Source organism: Pseudophryne corroboree, chromosome 7, assembly GCF_028390025.1.
Source record: "Pseudophryne corroboree isolate aPseCor3 chromosome 7, aPseCor3.hap2, whole genome shotgun sequence".
NCBI classification, from domain to species: domain Eukaryota; kingdom Metazoa; phylum Chordata; class Amphibia; order Anura; family Myobatrachidae; genus Pseudophryne; species Pseudophryne corroboree.
Window position 1 is genome coordinate 505,206,332 of NC_086450.1, and position 20,380 is coordinate 505,226,711.

Genomic DNA, 20,380 nt, shown 5'->3' on the forward strand with positions numbered 1-20,380 from the left:
CAGCCCACTGGGTAGATGTATTGCCTCCCGCAGCAAGAACAGCAGCGGCGGCACCAGTAGCAGCATATCGCAAACGCCAACTCGTTCCTAGGCAGGCTACGCTTTGTATCACCGCTTTCCAGAAGAGGCACACAGCTGACAACCTCTTACGGAAACTGAGGAACATCATCGCAGAATGGCTTACCCCAAATGGACTCTCCTGGGGATTTGTGACATCGGACAACGCCAGCAATATTGTGCGTGCATTACATCTGGGCAAATTCCAGCACGTCCCATGTTTTGCACATACATTGAATTTGGTGGTGCAGAATTATTTAAAAAACGACAGGGGCGTGCAAGAGATGCTGTCGGTGGCCCGAAGAATTGCGGGCCACTTTCGGCATTCATCCACCGCGTGCCGAAGACTGGAGCACCAGCAAACAGTCCTGAACCTGCCCTGCCATCATCTGAAGCAAGAGGTGGTAACGAGGTGGAATTCAACCCTCTATATGCTTCAGAGGATGGAGGAGCAGCAAAAGGCCATTCAAGCCTATACAGCTACCTACGATATAGGCAAAGGAGGGGGAATGCACCTGACTCAAGCGCAGTGGAGAATGATTTCAACGTTGTGCAATGTTCTGCAACCCTTTGAACTTGCCACACGTGAAGTCAGTTCAGACACTGCCAGCCTGAGTCAGGTCATTCCCCTCATCAGGCTTTTGCAGAACAAGCTGGAGACATTGAAGGAGGAGCTAAAACAGAGCGATCCCGCTAGGCATGTGGGACTTGTGGATGGAGCCCTTAATTCGCTTAACCAGGATTCACGGGTGGTCAATCTGTTGAAATCAGAGCACTACATTTTGGCCACCGTGCTCGATCCTAGATTTAAAACCTACGTTGTATCTCTCTTTCCGGCACACACAAGTCTGCAGAGGTTCAAAGACCTGCTGGTGAGAAAATTGTCAAGTCAAGCGGAACGTGACCCGTCAACAGCTCCTCCTTCACATTCTCCCGCAACTGGGGGTGCGAGGAAAAGGCTAAGAATTCCGAGCCCACCCGCTGGCGGTGATGCAGGGCAGTCTGGAGCGAGTGCTGACATCTGGTCCGGACTGAAGGACCTGCCAACGTTTACTGACATGTCGTCTACTGTCACTGCATATGATTCTCTAACCATTGAAAGAATGGTGGAGGATTATATGAGTGACCGCATCCAAGAAGGCACGTCAGACAGTCCGTACGTATACTGGCAGGAAAAAGAGGCAATTTGGAGGCCCTTGCAGAAACTGGCTTTATTTTACCTAAGTTGCCCACCCTCCAGTGTGTACTCCGAAAGAGTGTTTAGTGCAGCCGCTCACCTTGTCAGCAATCGGCGTACGAGGTTACTTCCAGAAAATGTGGAGAAGATGATGTTCATCAAAATGAATGATAATCAATTCCTCCGTGGAGACATTCACCAGCAATTGCCTCCAGAAAGTACACAGGGACCTGAGATGGTGGATTCCAGTGGGGACGAATTAATAATCTGTGAAGAGGGGGATGTACACAGTGAAAGGGGCGAGGAATCGGACGATGAGGAGGAGGTGGACATCTTGCCTCTGTAGAGCCAGTTTGTGCAAGGAGAGATTGATTGCTTCTTTTTGGTGGGGGCCCAAACCAACCAGTCATTTCAGTCACAGTTGTGTGGCAGACCCTGTCGCTGAAATTATGGGTTTGTTAAAGTGTGCATGTCCTGTTTATACAACATAAGGGTGGGTGGGAGGGCCCAAGGACAATTCCATCTTGCACCTCTTTTTTCTTTCATTTTTCTTTGCATCATGTGCTGTTTGGGGACTATTTTTTGGAAGTGCCATCCTGCCTGACACTGCAGTGCCACTCCTAGATGGGCCAGGTGTTTGTGTCGGCCACTTGTGTCACTTAGCTTAGCCACCCAGCGACCTTGGTGCACCTCTTTTTTTCTTTGCATCATGTGCTGTTTGGGGACTATTTTTTTGAAGTGCCATCCTGTCTGACACTGCAGTGCCACTCCTAGATGGGCCAGGTGTTTGTGTCGGCCACTTGGGTTGCTTAGCTCAGTCACACAGCTACCTCATTGCGCATCTTTTTTTCTTTGCATCATGTGCTGTTTGGGGACTATTTTTTGGAAGTGCCATCCTGCCTGACACTGCAGTGCCACTCCTAGATGGGCCAGGTGTTTGTGTCGGCCACTTGTGTCACTTAGCTTAGCCACCCAGCGACCTTGGTGCACCTCTTTTTTTCTTTGCATCATGTGCTGTTTGGGGACTATTTTTTTGAAGTGCCATCCTGTCTGACACTGCAGTGCCACTCCTAGATGGGCCAGGTGTTTGTGTTGGCCACTTGGGTTGCTTAGCTCAGTCACACAGCTACCTCATTGCGCATCTTTTTTTCTTTGCATCATGTGCTGTTTGGGGACTATTTTTTTGAAGTGCCATCCTGTCTGACACTGCAGTGCCACTCCTAGATGGGCCAGGTGTTTGTGTCGGCCACTTGGGTTGCTTAGCTCAGTCACACAGCTACCTCATTGCGCATCTTTTTTTCTTTGCATCATGTGCTGTTTGGGGACTATTTTTTTGAAGTGCCATCCTGTCTGACACTGCAGTGCCACTCCTAGATGAGCCAGGTGTTTGTGTCGGCCACTTGGGTTGCTTAGCATAGTCATCCAGCGACCTCGGTGCAAATTTTAGGACTAAAAATAATATTGTGAGGTGTGAGGTGTTCAGAATAGACTGAAAATGAGTGGAAATTATGGTTATTGAGGTTAATAATACTATGGGATCAAAATGACCCCCAAATTCTATGATTTAAGCTGTTTTTGAGGGTTTTTTGTAGAAAAACACCCGAATCCAAAACACACCCGAATCCGACAAAAAATGTTCAGGGAGGTTTTGCCAAAACGCGTCCGAATACAAAACACGGCCGCGGAACCGAATCCAAAACCAAAACACAAAACCCGAAAAATGTCCGGTGTACATCACTACTCTACCTGGACTTCCTACTTAAGTTATGATTGCAATCACCTGTGCTGAAACCCCTTTCTATTAAGAGGGAAGTCCATGTAAAGAGCATGTTGTCCCTCCTGGAATGGGTCATGTTGGGAGGTATGCACAATCTTATACACAGCCCCCCCCTTCCACCGGGGCCACCTTGTCTAAAGTACCCCGGGCACCCCCAAGGCTTAATCCGGCCCTGCCACCATACAGTACACACAGCATTGCAGTGACCATCATACAGTACACACAGCCTCCCCAGACCACCATACAGTACACACAGCCTCCAGAGACCACCATAAAGTACACACAGCATTGCAGTGACCATCATACAGTACACACAACATAACAGCGACCACCACACAGTAGACACATCATCAAAGTGACCACCATACAGTACACACAGCATCGCAGAGACCCCCATACATTACACACAGCATGCCAGTAACCACAGTACATTACACACAACATGGCAGTAACTACCATACATTACACACATCATCACAGTGACCACCTTACTGTATACACAGCATCACAGTGACCACCATACAGTACACACAACATCACAGTGACCACCATACAGTACACACAGCATCACAGTGACCACCTTACTGTATACACAGCATCACAGTGACCACCATACATTACACACATCATCACAGTGACCACCATACATTACACACATCATCACAGTGACCACCATACAGTACACACAGCATTGCAGTGACCCCCATATAGTACACACATCATCGCAGTGACCACCATACAGTACACACAGCATCCCAGTGACCACCATACAGTACACACAGCATCACAGTGACCACCATACAGTACACACAGCATCACAGTGACCACCATACAGTACACACAGCATCACAGTGACCACCTTACTGTATACACAGCATCACAGTGACCACCATACATTACACACATCATCACAGTGACCACCATACAGTACACACAGCATTGCAGTGACCCCCATATAGTACACACATCATCGCAGTGACCACCATACAGTACACACAGCATCCCAGTGATCACCATACAGTACACACAGCATCACAGTGACCACCATACAGTACACACAGCATCACAGTGACCACAACATCACAGTGACCACCATACAGAACACACGTCATCACAGTGACCACCATACAGTACACACATCATCACAGTGACCACCATACCATACACACAGCATCACAGTGACCATCATACAGTACACACAGCATCACACTGACCACCATACAGTACTCACAGCATCATAGTGACCACCATACAGTACACAGCATCATAGTGACCACCATACAGTACACACACCAAATTGTTTGTCCTTTGCGCATAATCAGATTTAAATAAAAAAATTAAATAAAACCAATTTATTGCACCCATTTACTACTGCCCATTCCTTTTTACATCATAGTGACCACCATAAAGTACACACAGCATTGCAGTGACCACCATAAACTACACACAGCATTGCAGTGACCACCATAAACTACACACAGCATTGCAGTGACAATTATACAGTATACACATAAACAAAGTGACCATTATACAGTACACACATCATCACAGTTATCATCATACAGTACACACAGCATCGCAGAGAGCACCATACATTACACACAGCATGCCAGTAACCACCATACATTACACAGCATGCCAGTAACCACCATACATTACACAGCATGCCAGTAACCACCATACAGTACACACAGCATCACAGTGACCACCATACAGTACACACAGCATCACAGTGACCACCATACAGTACACACAGCATCACAGTGACCACCATACAGTACACACAGCATCACAGTGACCACCATACAGTACACACAGCATCATAGTGACCACCATACAGTACACACAGCATCACAGTGACCACCATACAGTACACACAGCATCATAGTGACCACCATACAGTACACACAGCATCACAGTGACCACCATACAGTACACACAGCATCACAGTGACCACCATACAGTACACACATCATCATCATAGTGCCCAATATACAGTACACACAGCATCACAGTGGCCACCATACAGTACACACAGCATCACAATGACCACCATACAGTACACAGCATCATAGTGACCACCATACAGTACACACACCAAATTGTTTGTTCATTGCGCATAATCAGATTTAAATAAAAAAATTAAATAAAACCAATTTGTTGCACCCATTAACTACTGCCCATTCCTTTTTACATTATAGTAGGGGTGGGCAACATGCGGCCCGCGGACCGATCGTGCCTGGCCCGCTGTGCCCCACCAGAGTGCAATGACAAGCGGCCCGACAGGCCGCTTGTCATTGCACTGCTCTCAGACGCGGCGCCGCTGAGGAAATCCCGGTCATGTCACAGGGTCAGCTGACCGGGATTTCCTCTGTTACCATGCGCGTGCTGGGCGGCACGGGGGGCGGGCACTGCAGTGAGCAGGAGCGGCGGCCGAGTGAGGAGAAGAAGCGGTGGCCAGCGAGCGGGAGCAGGAGAGGCCACATCAGCAGCGACTCCAGGCGGCAGCAGCAGCGCGGATCATCGGACAGTGGGGATCGTCTGCCACTGTGACAAATAGGTAAACCCCCTGTCCAGCCAGCCCCTGGATCAGCGCTTCAGCTGCCATATAGGTTTAGGGGTGGGGAGGCCGCGGAGTTAAAATCTGCAATATGGGTTTAGGGGAGGGGGGAAGGGACTGTCTGCCATAATATGTAAAAAAGTGGGACGCTGTCTGCCGTAATGTGTAAAAAGGGGGACGATGTCTGCCGTACTGTGTAAAAAGGGGGACGATGTCTGCTGTAATGTGTAAAAACGGGGGCACTGTCTGCTATAATGTGTAAAAAGGGGGACGATGTCTGCCGTAATGTGTAAAAAGTAGTGATGTGCACCGGAAATTTTTTGGGTTTTGTGTTTTGGTTTTGGGTTCGGTTCCGTGGCCGTGTTTTGGGTTCGGACGCGTTTTGGCAAAACCTCACCGAATTTTTTTTGTCGGATTCGGGTGTGTTTTGGATTCGGGTGTTTTTTTCAAAAAACTCTAAAAAACAGCTTAAATCATAGAATTTGGGGGTCATTTTGATCCCAAAGTATTATTAACCTCAATAACCATAATTTCCACTCATTTTCAGTCTATTCTGAACACCTCACACCTCACAATATTATTTTTAGTCCTAAAATTTGCACCGAGGTCGCTGGATGGCTAAGCTAAGCGACCCTAGTGGCCGACACAAACACCTGGCCCATCTAGGAGTGGCACTGCAGTGTCACGCAGGATGGCCCTTCAAAAAAATACTCCCCAAACAGCACATGACGCAAAGAAAAAAAGAGGCGCAATGAGGTAGCTGTGTGACTAAGCTAAGCGACCCTAGTGGCCGACACAAACACCTGGCCCATCTAGGAGTGGCACTGCAGTGTCACGCAGGATGGCCCTTCAAAAAAATACTCCACAAACAGCACATGACGCAAAGAAAAATGAAAGAAAAAAGAGGTGCAAGATGGAATTGTCCTTGGGCCCTCCCACCCACCCTTATGTTGTAAAAACAGGACATGCACACTTTAACGAACCCATCATTTCAGCGACAGGGTCTGCCACACGACTGTGACTGAAATGACTGGTTGGTTTGGGCCCCCACCAAAAAAGAAGCAATCAATCTCTACTTGCACAAACTGGCTCTACGGAGGCAAGATGTCCACCTCATCATCATCGTCCGATTCATCGCCCCTTTCACTGTGTACATCCCCCTCCTCACAGATTATTAATTCGTCCCCACTGGAATCCACCATCTCAGGTCCCCGTGTACTTTCTGGAGGCAATTGCTGCTGGTGAATGTCTCCATGGAGGAATTGATTATAATTCATTTTAATGAACATCATCTTCTCCACATTTTCTGGAAGTAACCTCGTACGCCGATTGCTGACAAGGTGAGCGGCGGCTCTAAACACTCTTTCGGAGTACACACTGGAGGGAGGGCAACTTAGGTAGAATAAAGCCAGTTTGTGCAAGGGCCTCCAAATTGCCTCTTTTTCCTGCCAGTATACGTACGGACTGTCTGACGTGCCTACTTGGATGCGGTCACTCATATAATCCTCCACCATTCTTTCAATGGTGAGAGAATCATATGCAGTGACAGTAGACGACTTGTCAGTAATCGTTGGCAGGTCCTTCAGTCCGGACCAGATGTCAGCATCAGCAGTCGCTCCAGACTGCCCTGCATCACCGCCAGCGGGTGGGCTCGGAATTCGTAGCCTTTTCCTCGCACCCCCAGTTGCGGGAGAATGTGAAGGAGGAGATGTTGACGGGTCGCGTTCCGCTTGACTTGACAATTTTGTCACCAGCAGGTCTTTGAACCTCTGCAGACTTGTGTCTGCCGTAAAGAGAGATCCAAGGTAGGTTTTAAATCTAGGATCGAGCACGGTGGCCAAAATGTAGTGCTCTGATTTCAACAGATTGACCACACGTGAATCCTGGTTAAGCGAATGAAGGGCTCCATCCACAAGTCCCACATGCCTAGCGGAATCGCTCTGTTTTAGCTCCTCCTTCAATGCCTCCAGCTTCTTCTGCAAAAGCCTGATGAGGGGAATGACCTGACTCAGGCTGGCAGTGTCTGAACTGACTTCACGTGTGGCAAGTTCAAAAGGTTGCAGAACCTTGCACAACGTTGAAATCATTCTCCACTGCGCTTGAGACAGGTGCATTCCACCTCCTTTGCCTATATCATGGCCAGATGTATAGGCTTGAATGGCCTTTTGCTGCTCCTCCATCCTCTGAAGCATATAGAGGGTTGAATTCCACCTCGTTACCACCTCTTGCTTCAGATGATGGCAGGGCAGGTTCAGGTGTTTTTGGTGGTGCTCCAGTCTTCTGTACGCGGTGCCTGTACGCCGAAAGTGGCCCGCAATTCTTCGGGCCACCGACAGCATCTCTTGCACGCCCCTGTCGTTTTTTAAATAATTCTGCACCACCAAATTCAAGGTATGTGCAAAACATGGGACGTGCTGGAATTTGCCCAGATGTAATGCACTCACAATATTGCTGGCGTTGTCCGATGTCACAAATCCCCAGGAGAGTCCAATTGGGGTAAGCCATTCTGCGATGATCTTCCTCAGTTGCCGTAAGAGGTTTTCAGCTGTGTGCCTATTCTGGAAAGCAGTGATACAAAGCGTAGCCTGCCTAGGAACGAGTTGGCGTTTGCGAGATGCTGCTACTGGTGCCGCCGCTGTTGTTCTTGCAGCGGGAGGCAATACATCTACCCAGTGGGCTGTCACAGTCATGTAGTCCTGAGTCTGCCCTGCTCCACTTGTCCACATGTCCGTGGTAAAGTGGACATTGGGTACAACTGCATTTTTTAGGACACTGGTGAGTCTTTTTCTGACGTCCGTGTACATTCTCGGTATCGCCTGCCTAGAGAAGTGGAACCTAGATGGTATTTGGTAATGGGGGCACACTACCTCAAGAAATTGTCTAGTTCCCTGTGAACTAACGGCGGATACCGGACGCACGTCTAACACCAACATAGTTGTCAAGGCCTCAGTTATCCGCTTTGCAACAGGATGACTGCTGTGATATTTCATCTTCCTCGCAAAGGACTGTTGGACAGTCAATTGCTTACTGGAAGTAGTACAAGTGGTCTTCCGACTTCCCCTCTGGGATGACGATCAACTCCCAGCAGCAACAACAGCAGCGCCAGCAGCAGTAGGCGTTACACTCAAGGATGCATCGGAGGAATCCCAGGCAGGAGAGGACTCGTCAGACTTGCCAGTGACATGGCCTGCAGGACTATTGGCTTTCCTGGGTAAGGAGGAAATTGACACTGAGGGAGTTGGTGGTGTGGTTTGCGCGAGCTTGGTTACAAGAGGAAGGGATTTACTGGTCAGTGGACTGCTTCCGCTGTCGCCCAAAGTTTTTGAACTTGTCACTGACTTATTATGAATGCGCTGCAGGTGACGTATAAGGGAGGATGTTCCGAGGTGGTTAACGTCCTTACCCCTACTTATTACAGCTTGACAAAGGCAACACACTGCTTGACACCTGTTGTCCGCATTTCTGTTGAAATACTTCCACACTGAAGAGCTGATTTTTTTGGTATTTTCACCAGGCATGTCAATGGCCATATTCCTCCCATGGACAACAGGTGTCTCCCCGGGTGCCTGACTTAAACAAACCACCTCACCATCAGAATCCTCCTTGTCAATTTCCTCCCCAGCGCCAGCAACACCCATATCCTCATCCTGGTGTACTTCAACACTGACATCTTCAATTTGACTATCAGGAACTGGACTGCGGGTGCTCCTTTCAACACTTGCAGGGGGCGTGCAAATGGTGGAAGGCGCAAGCTCTTCGCGTCCAGTGTTGGGAAGGTCAGGCATCGCAACCGACACAATTGGACTCTCCTTTGGGATTTGGGATTTCGAAGAACGCACAGTTCTTTGCTGTGCTTTTGCCGCAAGTCTTTTCTTTTTTCTAGCGAGAGGATGAGTGCTTCCATCCTCATGTGAAGCTGAACCACTAGCCATGAACATAGGCCAGGGCCTCAGCCGTTACTTGCCACTCCGTGTCGTAAATGGCATATTGGCAAGTTTACGCTTCTCCTCAGACGCTTTTAATTTTGATTTTTGGGTCATTTTTTTACTGATCTTTTGTGTTTTGGATTTTACATGCTCTGTACTATGACATTGGGCATCGGCCTTGGCAGACGACGTTGATGGCATTTCATCGTCTCGGCCATGACTAGTGGCAGCAGCTTCAGCACGAGGTGGAAGTGGATCTTGATCTTTCCCTGTTTTTTTAACCGCCACATTTTTGTTCTCCATATTTTGCGCACAACTAAAATCCACCACAGGTATACAATGTAGATGGATGGATAGTATAGTATTATATTACTTATGGACGACGAGTGACGACACAGAGGTAGGTACAGCCGTGGCCTACCGTACTGCTGCTTATATATATAATATACTGTATAACGGACCTGGTGGACACTGTCAGCAGACTGCTAAACTAGTATGAAGAAAAAAAAAACACCACAGGTATACAATGTAGATGGATGGATAGTATAGTATTTTATTACTTATGGACGACGAGTGCACTGACGACACAGAGGTAGGTACAGCCGTGGCCTACCGTACTGCTGCTTATATATATAATATACTGTATAACGGACCTGGTGGACACTGTCAGCAGACTGCTAAACTAGTATGAAGAAAAGAAAAAAAAACACAGGAGTGTTTTTCAGGCAGACAAACGTATACTGGACTGGTGGTCACTGTCAGCAAAACTGTGCACTGTACTCCTGCTATAACTGCTCCCCAGTCCCCACAATTAGGCAGTGTGAGCAGAGCAGTGCACTCAGCACAGATATATCATGCAGCAGTGCAGCACACTGAGTGAGCACAGATATGGTGGTCGGAGCGTTTTTTTCAGGCAGAGAAACAAAGGATTAAACTCACTGGTGGTATAATCAAAACCCTGCACTGTACTACCTAACAGCTGCTCCCCGTCCCCAATCCTCCCCACAATTATAACTAACTAAGTCACTCTGTGTTCTACTATAACGGAGAGGACGCCAGCCACGTCCTCTCCCTATCAATCTCAATGCACGTGTGAAAATGGCGGCGACGCGCGGCTCCTTATATAGAATCTGAGTCTCGCGAGAATCCGACAGCGGGATGATGACGTTCGGGCGCGCTCGGGTTAACCGAGCAAGGCGGGAGGATCCGAGTCGCTCGGACCCGTGTAAAAAAAAGGTGAAGTTCGGGCGGGTCGGATTCCGAGGATCCGAACCCGCTCATCACTAGTAAAAAGGGGGACGATGTCTGCCGTAATGTGTAAAAAGGGGGACGATGTCTGCCGTAATGTGTAAAAAGGGAGACGATGTCTGCCGTAATGTGTAAAAAGGGGGACGATGTCTGCCGTAATGTGTAAAAACGGGGACACTGTCTGCCGTAATGTGTAAAAAGGGGGACGAGGTCTGCCGTAATGTGTAAAAAGGGGGACGATGTCTGCCGTAATGTGTAAAAAGGGGGACGATGTCTGCCGTAATGTGTAAAAAGGGGGACTATGTCTGCCGTAATGTGTAAAAAGGGGGACGATGTCTGCCGTAATGTGTAAAAACGGGGGCACTGTCTGCTGTAATGTGTAAAAACGGGGGACGATGTCTGCCGTAATGTGTAAAAAGGGGGACGATGTCTGCCGTAATGTGTAAAAAGGGGGACGTTGCCTGCCGTAATGTGTAAAAACGGGGGCACTGTCTGCCGGAATGTGTAAAAAGGGGGACGATGTCTGCCGTAATGTGTAAAAAAGGGGGACGATGTCTGCCGTAATGTGTAAAAAGGGGGACGATGTCTGCTGTAATGTGTAAAAACGGGGGCGCTGTCTGCTGTAATGTGTAAAAAGGGGACGCTGTCTGCTGTAATGTGTAAAAAGGGGACGCTGTCTTCCGTAATGTGTAAAAAGGGGGACGCTATCTGCCGTAATGTGTAAAAAAAAGGGCACGCTGTCTGCCGTAATGCGTAAAAAGGGGACTCTTTTTGAGTATTTTGTGTGTGGCCCTCGAATATTCGCTGGAAGTGTTAAGCGGCCCCCCAGCTGAAATAATTGCCCACCCCTGCATTATAGTGACCACCATAAAGTACACACAGCATTGCAGTGACCACCATAAACTACACACAGCATTGCAGTGACAATTATACAGTATACACGTAATCAAAGTGACCATTATACAGTACACACATCATCACAGTTATCATCATACAGTACACACAGCATCGCAGAGAGCACCATACATTACACACAGCATGCCAGTAACCACCATACATTATACAGCATGCCAGTAACCACCATACATTACACAGCATGCCAGTAACCACCATACATTACACAGCATCACAGTGACCACCATACAGTACACACAGCATCACAGTGACCACCATACAGTACACACATCATCATAGTGCCCAACATACAGTACACACAGCATCACAGTGACCACCATACAGTACACACAGCATCACAATGACCACCATAAAGTACACACAGCATCACAGTGACCACCATACAGTACACACAGCATCACAGTGACCACCATACAGTACACACAGCATCACAGTGACCACCATACAGTACACACAGCATCACAGTGACCACCATACAGTACACACAGCATCACAGTGACCACTATACAGTACACACACAGCATCACAGTGACCACCATACAGTACACACAGCATCACAGTGACCACCATACAGTACACACACAGCATCACAGTGACCACCATACAGTACACAGCATCACAGTGACCACCATACAGTACACACAGCATCATAGTGACCACCATACAGTACACACAGCATCACAGTGACCACTATACAGTACACACAGCATCACAGTGACCACCATACAGTACACACAACATCACAGTGACCACCATACATTACACACAGCATCATAGTGACCACTATACAGTACACACAGCATCACAGTGACCACCATACAGTACACACAACATCACAGTGACCACCATACATTACACACAGCATCACAGTGACCACCATACAGTACACACAGCATCACAGTGACCACCATACAGTACACACAGCATCACAGTGACCACCATACAGTACACACACAGCATCACAGTGACCACCATACAGTACACACAGCATCACAGTGACCACCATACAGTACACACACAGCATCACAGTGACCACCATACAGTACACACAGCATCATAGTGACCACCATACAGTACACACAGCATCACAGTGACCACTATACAGTACACACAGCATCACAGTGACCACCATACAGTACACACAACATCACAGTGACCACCATACATTACACACAGCATCACAGTGACCACCATACAGTACACACACCAAATTGTTTGTCCATTGCGCTTTATCAGATTTAAATAAAATATTTTAAATAAAACCAATCTATTGCACCCATTTACTACTGCCCATTCCTTATTACATTTGGCTTATCTCTGGTGAGTAATGTGGTCTGATCTATTTTTCATGTTCCATTCGCATGTATACATATGGGAGACAGTTCTTATTCAATACAGTTCACCTGCATTAGTGAGTAAAAGACCTTTCCTTATCATTATATGTGTCACAGGCACGTCCCCTGCAAGATGGGTGTGACTTCCCTCATTCATTCAAATTCTTCACAGTGCCGGAGATACTCTGTATTTCCAGATTTCTAGTCTGGGCCTCTGTTAGGAGACCCCATGCTCTTCAGGCTGCAGATTTAGGTACCCATTGGCACCATCTCCAATCTCTAGACCACCTGAGTGAATATACAGTATATACTATTCCTTCCTTTCAACTTTCCTGTGTTTTTTTCTTTTTTTTTTGTAAATGAGAGTCTCAATTCCTGCTGAGAACATCCCAGCACTAGGACAGTTGTGGACTGTGATCTGGTCCACTGGGCTCCCCAGCCATCTAGTAAGGTCAGCTCAGCTTGTATACAGATATATAGCTCCACTTTTCTTTCCACTTTGATTGAACATAAAGACTTGCCGACTTGATAACTAATCCTGTATCTGCATATATACGCAACTAAGATCTCCGTATTATCTGATTATTATGTAGTGTTATTTCTCACTCAGTGTGCATTAGGGATAGCTATATGTTTTTCTTTTACCCAGAATTACCCCTCCCTTTTAGCACCTGAGTGACATCACAATCTGATTGAGCAGCTTGCCAATAAATGTATATTGTATTTCAAAGATGCATGGATGGGTCAGCATTAGGAGGGATTGCTGACTCCAGAGTGCCATTGGAGAAGCTAGGGGTGTCTCCAGGTAAGCTAGCTCTCAGATGCTGTAGGAGCCATTATCATGTGGCCTTACACTGGGCCATTAGACCCAGACATATTGGTTATTATTTATGGGGTGTGTGTGGGGTGCGATTTTTCCCTGTGTCGGTATGGCTGGGCTGCTTCAGGTCGGCACACCCTAACACTTTATTAACACTTATGTTTTTTCCCCCTATCACATTGTATATATTTTTGTATTATTTTAATCACACCTCTCTTACATAGCACTTATGTGCTTCTTATTAACCCTTACTAATTTTCACCTGTGTGCTGACCTGGGGTAGCCGGCCTGTGCCGACATGATGGGGTCTCGCACCCCGGACCCACACCTAGTATTAGGGACCCCCAGTGACGGAGGCGCCTTGCCGATCGGCCTGGGGGCTTAACCCTATATCTGCAGATATACACAACTAAGATCTCCGTATTATCTGATTATTATGTAGTGCTATGTCTCACTCAGTGCGCATTAGGGATCTCGACTTGATAACTAATCCTGTATCCAGTAGGCCGATCAACTGCTGTTTGATATATTTCCATATATGGAGCTTGGCACAATTGTTCCTTGAGCAGTGTAACATTATTTAGTTGAATGTGGGATCCCTACAGCTCTTTCCAGGTCACAGTCTCAATCTCTGAGTGAGGATGGTGATGGAGCTCTCTTCTTCATCATTATCATCTATCAAATAACGTACTTCTTTGGAGCAAATGTAATGTGGCTGCCTCAAAAGTGATGGGACAATTAGCCAAGTGTTAGCTCCACATGATCCTCTTATTTTTCCTTCCATTAGTAGGCTGTGAGACAGGCATAGTAGATGGTGAAGATGGTGTGTGTGGGGGGGAGGGGGGGGGGTAGATGTCCCACCTTCTGGGACAACAGGGCAGGCATCCCAAATATGGTGTTATTCCTACCAATGCTTCTCTACTGTCAGCTCCTGATTGTGGATAGACCAATACCACCAGGGTCAACTCAACTACACTCCAGAAACACTGCAGCAACTTCCACTGAGAACTCTAATGTGTGAGTCACGTTCTAGATTGAAGGATAATGTTGGTAACCCATATCTCAAATGATAATTCAAGATAATGGGTGTAAAAACACTAAGGAGGGATATCACTGACACCCAGAGACAGCCCTGGCCAGTTTGATCCCAAAGGCAAGATTTTAGTTGGTGCCCCTTAAATTGAAGCCAATCATGCCCCCAAGCAGTGTGTTTCCTGCTGGGTGCTCCACTGGAGCAATGACTCCCTATGACTATGTAGCCTGTGCCAGTATCCCATCTAAAATGTGGGTGGCAACTGACATGCACGATCTAGGAGGACTTGACAGGGCTGCCTACTGCTATAGGCAAAGAGGTGAAGAGCCAGCCCCATCAAGTTATTAGGGATGCCTGGAGCTGTCCTGCAGTGGGTCCAGTACTGTAGTCTACTGGCCCCTTTCCCAGTTTCCTGACAACCACTGTTTTTATTTATTTGAGCTGGAAGGTTCTTCTTCTGCAAAGGGAAAGAGTCCTGCACCACCACACTAGGAACAGCGATTAGTCATCTTGCCTCCTCCATTACTGTTTCCTTGTATTGGCCTCTCAGGATAATTCTGTTTCTCTCTAGTTCCTTTTTAAGGAACCTATAAAATCTCTACTATCCCTCAGGTCTGTGCAGCAAGCAGTTTCACTATCCACCCACTCTCAGATAGGCCAGAACATTTCCCCCCACCTGGGTACTTTTGATTCAGGAGTCACCACTCTGCGTCTCTCTAATAAGCATACCAGTGTCTCTCCATGCCTTCCAGAATTGTCTGCTTTACTTACTGGTTACGATTCTCTCTCTAGGCCAATGGATCATGGTCATTGAGGTTTGAGCAATTTCACCAAGTTACACTGGTCCACGTCTCCAGTAGATATACCAACTTTGGCCACCATCCGATACAGTAGGTCTTGGAATGGGGTTGGGTATGATATGTTGATATGGCTTATTCTATATATTAAAACAACATTTACATTATGCACTGTACATTTTCTGATCAGATATATGATATTTATATATTGTATTTCAGCGCGTTTCTTGCAAGATGGATTTGAACCTCTATCTCCAGAGGATTGGAATCACAGAATTGAAACCAGATTTCTCCACACCGTCCCTTTCAGCGCTTCGGGAGCTACATCGCCGCCACCTGTTCTCTGTACCATTCGAGAGCCTCAGTATGCACATCGGGGAGAAAATTATCCTGGATACCCTCTGGATTTATCAGAAAATTGTTCTGAGAAAACGAGGGGGCTTTTGTTTTGAAAACAACGGCCTTTTCTTGTGGGTGTTACAAGAGTTGGGGTACCAGCCACTGGTGCTATCGGCCAAAGCAATGAACCCATTCACTTGTGTTTTTGGACCTCCGTTTGACCACATGATACTGAGTGTGGAGTTGGAGGGCAGGCGGTGGCTTTGTGATGTTGGCTTCGGAGATGGAATCCTGGATCCATTTCCAGTGGAGGCAGGATGGGAAGAGGAGCAGGACAGTGGCGTGTTTCGGGTACGGGTGGAAGCAGGAGAGTGGCACCTGGAAAGGAAGGAGGACAATGACCAGTGGAGGAGCCTGTACAAGTTCACCCTTGAAGAGAGGAGATTTGAGGACTTCAGGGAGATGGGTGACTTTCTCCAGACCTCACCAAGGTCTCTCTTTGTTTGCAAATCTCTCTGTTCCCTAAAGCTACCAGATGGCAGACTGACCTACATCGGACGCAAGCTGATCAGCACAGAGTATATCAAGGGCGGTGGGAGTGTGAAGACCACCGAAGAACTCAGCGATGAGGAGATCCCTGACCTGCTCAGAGAAAAGTTTGGCATTGTGCTGAATGCAATATTTGTTCCGAAGGATGAGATGTTGGCCCCGCCTCCTGATGGACAGTGAGGCCTCAGTTGATATATGGCATTTACACAGTTGTGTGTATTATATCAATATTAAAATTAAGGAATACATAGAATTACGCATCTTAAACATTTCACAGCGGCCACATTGGGCATTCTGAAATAAATGTGGATCTTTGCCACCCCTATAAACCAGCCTGTAAAAGTAGCCATCATCGCTATAAGACGGCATGTGAACAAGCCCTATCCTTGGTGCAAAAGAAGTGTGTGAAATCGAGCGGCTCTCTAAGTAGCCGGCAATTCCACCTACACACTCACCATCATGCCACCGTGCTGCTCGTAGTTATTATTATTGGGCCTGATTCAGAGTAACGTACTAATCCAGTGTTTGTGGGTCTACGCATGCGCAGGACCTGTTCTATACATGGCCAGAACAGGTGCTACGAGATCGCTCGCAGTCCCCCTTAGCCCCAGCAAAACTAATGAATCTTACTATCCGATATTCTAATGTGTTTTCCACCGATGAGTGTCCGCTGAAGAAATCACACACAGGTGATGGAGAAACGCATCCAGACCAGTTCCTTGGATTAACACCTTTTCATGTACAATCATTACGCCTCATCCCCTTACCTGCAGAACAGACTCTAACAAACGTTAACTTCAACCACTTTAAACAGTAATATCTCCATTTTTGTTTTTTTAAATACATTTTCTTTTTTTTAATTGAAATATGATATTGCATAATTATCAAATAAAATACAAAAAAACCTCTGGCGCTGACTATAGTATATATAGATGTGACTTTGCATAGACACCATAAATGTGTATAACTACTGCCCTGTATGAGCAGAACCTTGTGAAAGGTACAGAATGCATCTGTGTGTCTGTGAGAGGCACACATTATGCGTCAGTGTGTGTGAGAGGCACAGAGTATGCGTCAGTGTGTGTGAGAGGCACAGAGGGTGCGTCAGTGTGTGTGAGAGGCACAGAGTGGCATCAGTGTGTGCAAGAGGCACAGACGGTGCGCCAGTGTGTGTGAAAGGTACAGAATGTGTCTGTGTGTCTGAGAGGCACAGAGGGTGCGCCAGTGTGTGTAAGAAGCACAGACAGTGCGTCAGTGTGTGTGAGAGGCACAGAGTGCCGTCAGTGTGTGTGAGAGGCACAGATTGGCATCAGTGTGTGCGAGAGGCACAGAGTGCGTGTCAGTGTGTGTGAGAGGCACAGAGTGCCGTCAGTGTGTGTGAGAGGCACAGAGTGCATGTCAGTGTGTGTGAGAGGCACACAGTAAGCATCAGTGTGAGTGAGAGGCACAGAGTGCGTGTCAGTGTGTGTGTGAGAGGCACAGAGGGTGCGTCAGTGTGTGGAAAGGCACAGAGTGCATGTCAGTGTGTGTAAGAGGTACACAGTATGCATCACTGTGAGTGAGAGGCACAGAGTGCACGTTAGTGTGAGTGAGAGGCACAGAGTGTGCGTCAGTGTGTGAGAGGCACAGAGTGTGCGTCAGTGTGTGAGAGGCACAGAGTGTGCGTCAGTGTGAGTGAGAGGCACAGAGTGTGCGTCAGTGTGTGAGAGGCACAGAGTGTGCGACAGTGTGAGTGAGAGGCAGAGTGCACATCAGTGTTTGTGTAGAGACACAGACTACACGTCACTGTGTGTGAGAGGCACAGAGTGTGTGTCTGTGTGTGTGAGAGGCACAGAGTGTGCATCAGTGTGTGTGAGAGGCATAGAGTGCACATCGGTGTGTGAGAGACACAGAGTATGTATCAGTGTGTGAGAGGCACAGAGTGTGTATCAGTGCGTGAGAGGCACAGAGTGTGTGTCTGTGAGAGGTACAGAGTGTGTGTCTGTGTGTGTGAGAGGCGCAGAGTGCACCTCAGTGTGTGAGGGGCACAGAGTGTGTATCAGTGTGTGAGAGGCACAGAGTGCGTATCAGTGTGTGAGAGGCACAGAGTGCACATCAGTATGTGTGTGTGTAGAGGCACAGAGTGTGTATCAGTGTGTGAGAGGCACAGAGTGTGTATCAGTGTGTGAGTGGCACAGAGTGCACATCAGTGTGTGTGTAGAGGCACAGAGTGTGCATCAGTGTGTGAGAGGCACAGTGTGTGTATGAGTGTGTATGGAGGCATAGAGTGCGCATCAGTGTGTGAGAGGCAGAGTGTGCATCAGTGTGTGAAAGGCACATAGTGTGTGTCTGTGTGTGTGTGAGAGGCAGAGTGTGTATCAGTGACTGTGAGAGGCACATAGTGTGTGTCTGTGTGTGTGTGAGAGGCAGAGTGTGTATCAGTGACTGTGAGAGGCACATAGTGTGTGTGTGTGTGAGAGGCAGAGTGTGTATCAGTGATTGTGAGAGGCACATAGTGTGTGTCTGTGTGTGTGAGAGGCACAGAGTCAGCTGCGTTTTAAGAGAGGAGGAGGCCTGGGTGCAGCCTCCTCCGTTCGGGCCCCCTCCTCTCTTCCGGCAGCGGGGAGAGTCTGAGCACTAGAGTGCTCAGACTCTACTGCGCATGCGCAGATCCCCGGGAAAATGGCGCGGTGGCCATTTTCCCTGAGATTTCTCTACTGCGCATGCACAGAACTCCGTGAAAATGGGCAAAATGGTTTTAACACCGTCGTGGACGTCGCCGCGGGACTCCGGAGGGGTGAGTATTCACAAAATGGGTGCAGCGTGTGCGGTAGGGGCCCCCTCTGGACTCAGTTTTTACTGAGGAAAATGCGCATGGCGGGAATACGTAAGGAGATTTTAGTACATTTTTATTTGCCCATCTTAGAGAGTGTCCTTACATACGGGATTATGGTATGGTTTGGTAACTGTACTGCCATAGAACGTAAGTCCCTTCAGAGAGTGGTTAAAACTGCGAGTAGTTATTGGAGTTAGTTTGCCCTGTATTCAGGATATATATGAAAAGAGGCTCCTCACTAAGGTGAGAAGTATTTTGGGAGATCTATCTCATCCTAATGTGGGGATGTTTTCTGTGTTGCCATCTAATAGGCGTTATCGTTCTATTCTTTGTCGGACTAACCGGTTAAGGGGTAGTTTTTTCCCAACAGCAGTAAACATGTTAAACCGGACAAAGCCGAGATAAATTGATAATTGAGAATGTCTTGGTTTCAGGAGTGCTCTTTCTGTTCTCATGGTCTCTGTATATGCTTGCTTTTAGTTTCGTTGATTGTTTATGTATTTTTTTCTTGAACTATTGATGACAATAAAGTATTATTATTATTATTATTATTATTATTATTATTATGTGCACCACACACACTGCACCCATTATAGAAACACCAGTGCACAGAGTGTGTATCAGTGTGTGAGAGGCACAGAGTGTGTATCAGTGTGTGAGAGGCACAGAGTGTGTATCAGTGTGTGAGAGGCACAGAGTGTGTATCAGTGTGTCAGAGGCACAGAGTGTGTATCAGTGCGTGAGAGGCACAGAGTGTGTATCAGTGTGTGAGAGGCACAGAGTGTGTATCAGTGTGTGAGAGGCAGAGTGTGTATCAGTGTGTGAGAGGCACAGAGTGTGTATCAGTGTGTGAGAGGCACAGAGTGTGTATCAGTGTGTGAGAGGCACAGAGTGTGTATCAGTGTGTGAGAGGCACAGAGTGTGTATCAGTGCGTGAGAGGCACAGAGTGTGTGTCTGTGAGAGGTACAGAGTGAGTGTGTGTCTGTGTGTGTGAGAGGCACAGAGTGTGTATCAGTGTGTGAGAGGCACAGA

The 20,380-nt window shown here is 47.5% G+C and overlaps 1 protein-coding gene across 1 annotated transcript in view; it reads left to right on the forward strand.

Moving 5' to 3' along the window:
* The window catches only part of LOC134943946 (arylamine N-acetyltransferase, pineal gland isozyme NAT-3-like), a 35,693-nt gene extending 15,845 nt beyond the window's left edge, over positions 1–19,848 (forward strand). Inside the window, exon 2 of the mRNA XM_063932504.1 lies at positions 15,864–19,848. Within this exon, the coding sequence (XP_063788574.1) occupies positions 15,879–16,712 (834 nt within the window). The 5' untranslated portion in view covers positions 15,864–15,878 and the 3' untranslated portion in view covers positions 16,713–19,848. The remainder of the gene's footprint in view (positions 1–15,863) is intronic.
* The last annotated feature ends 532 nt before the right edge of the window (positions 19,849–20,380 follow it).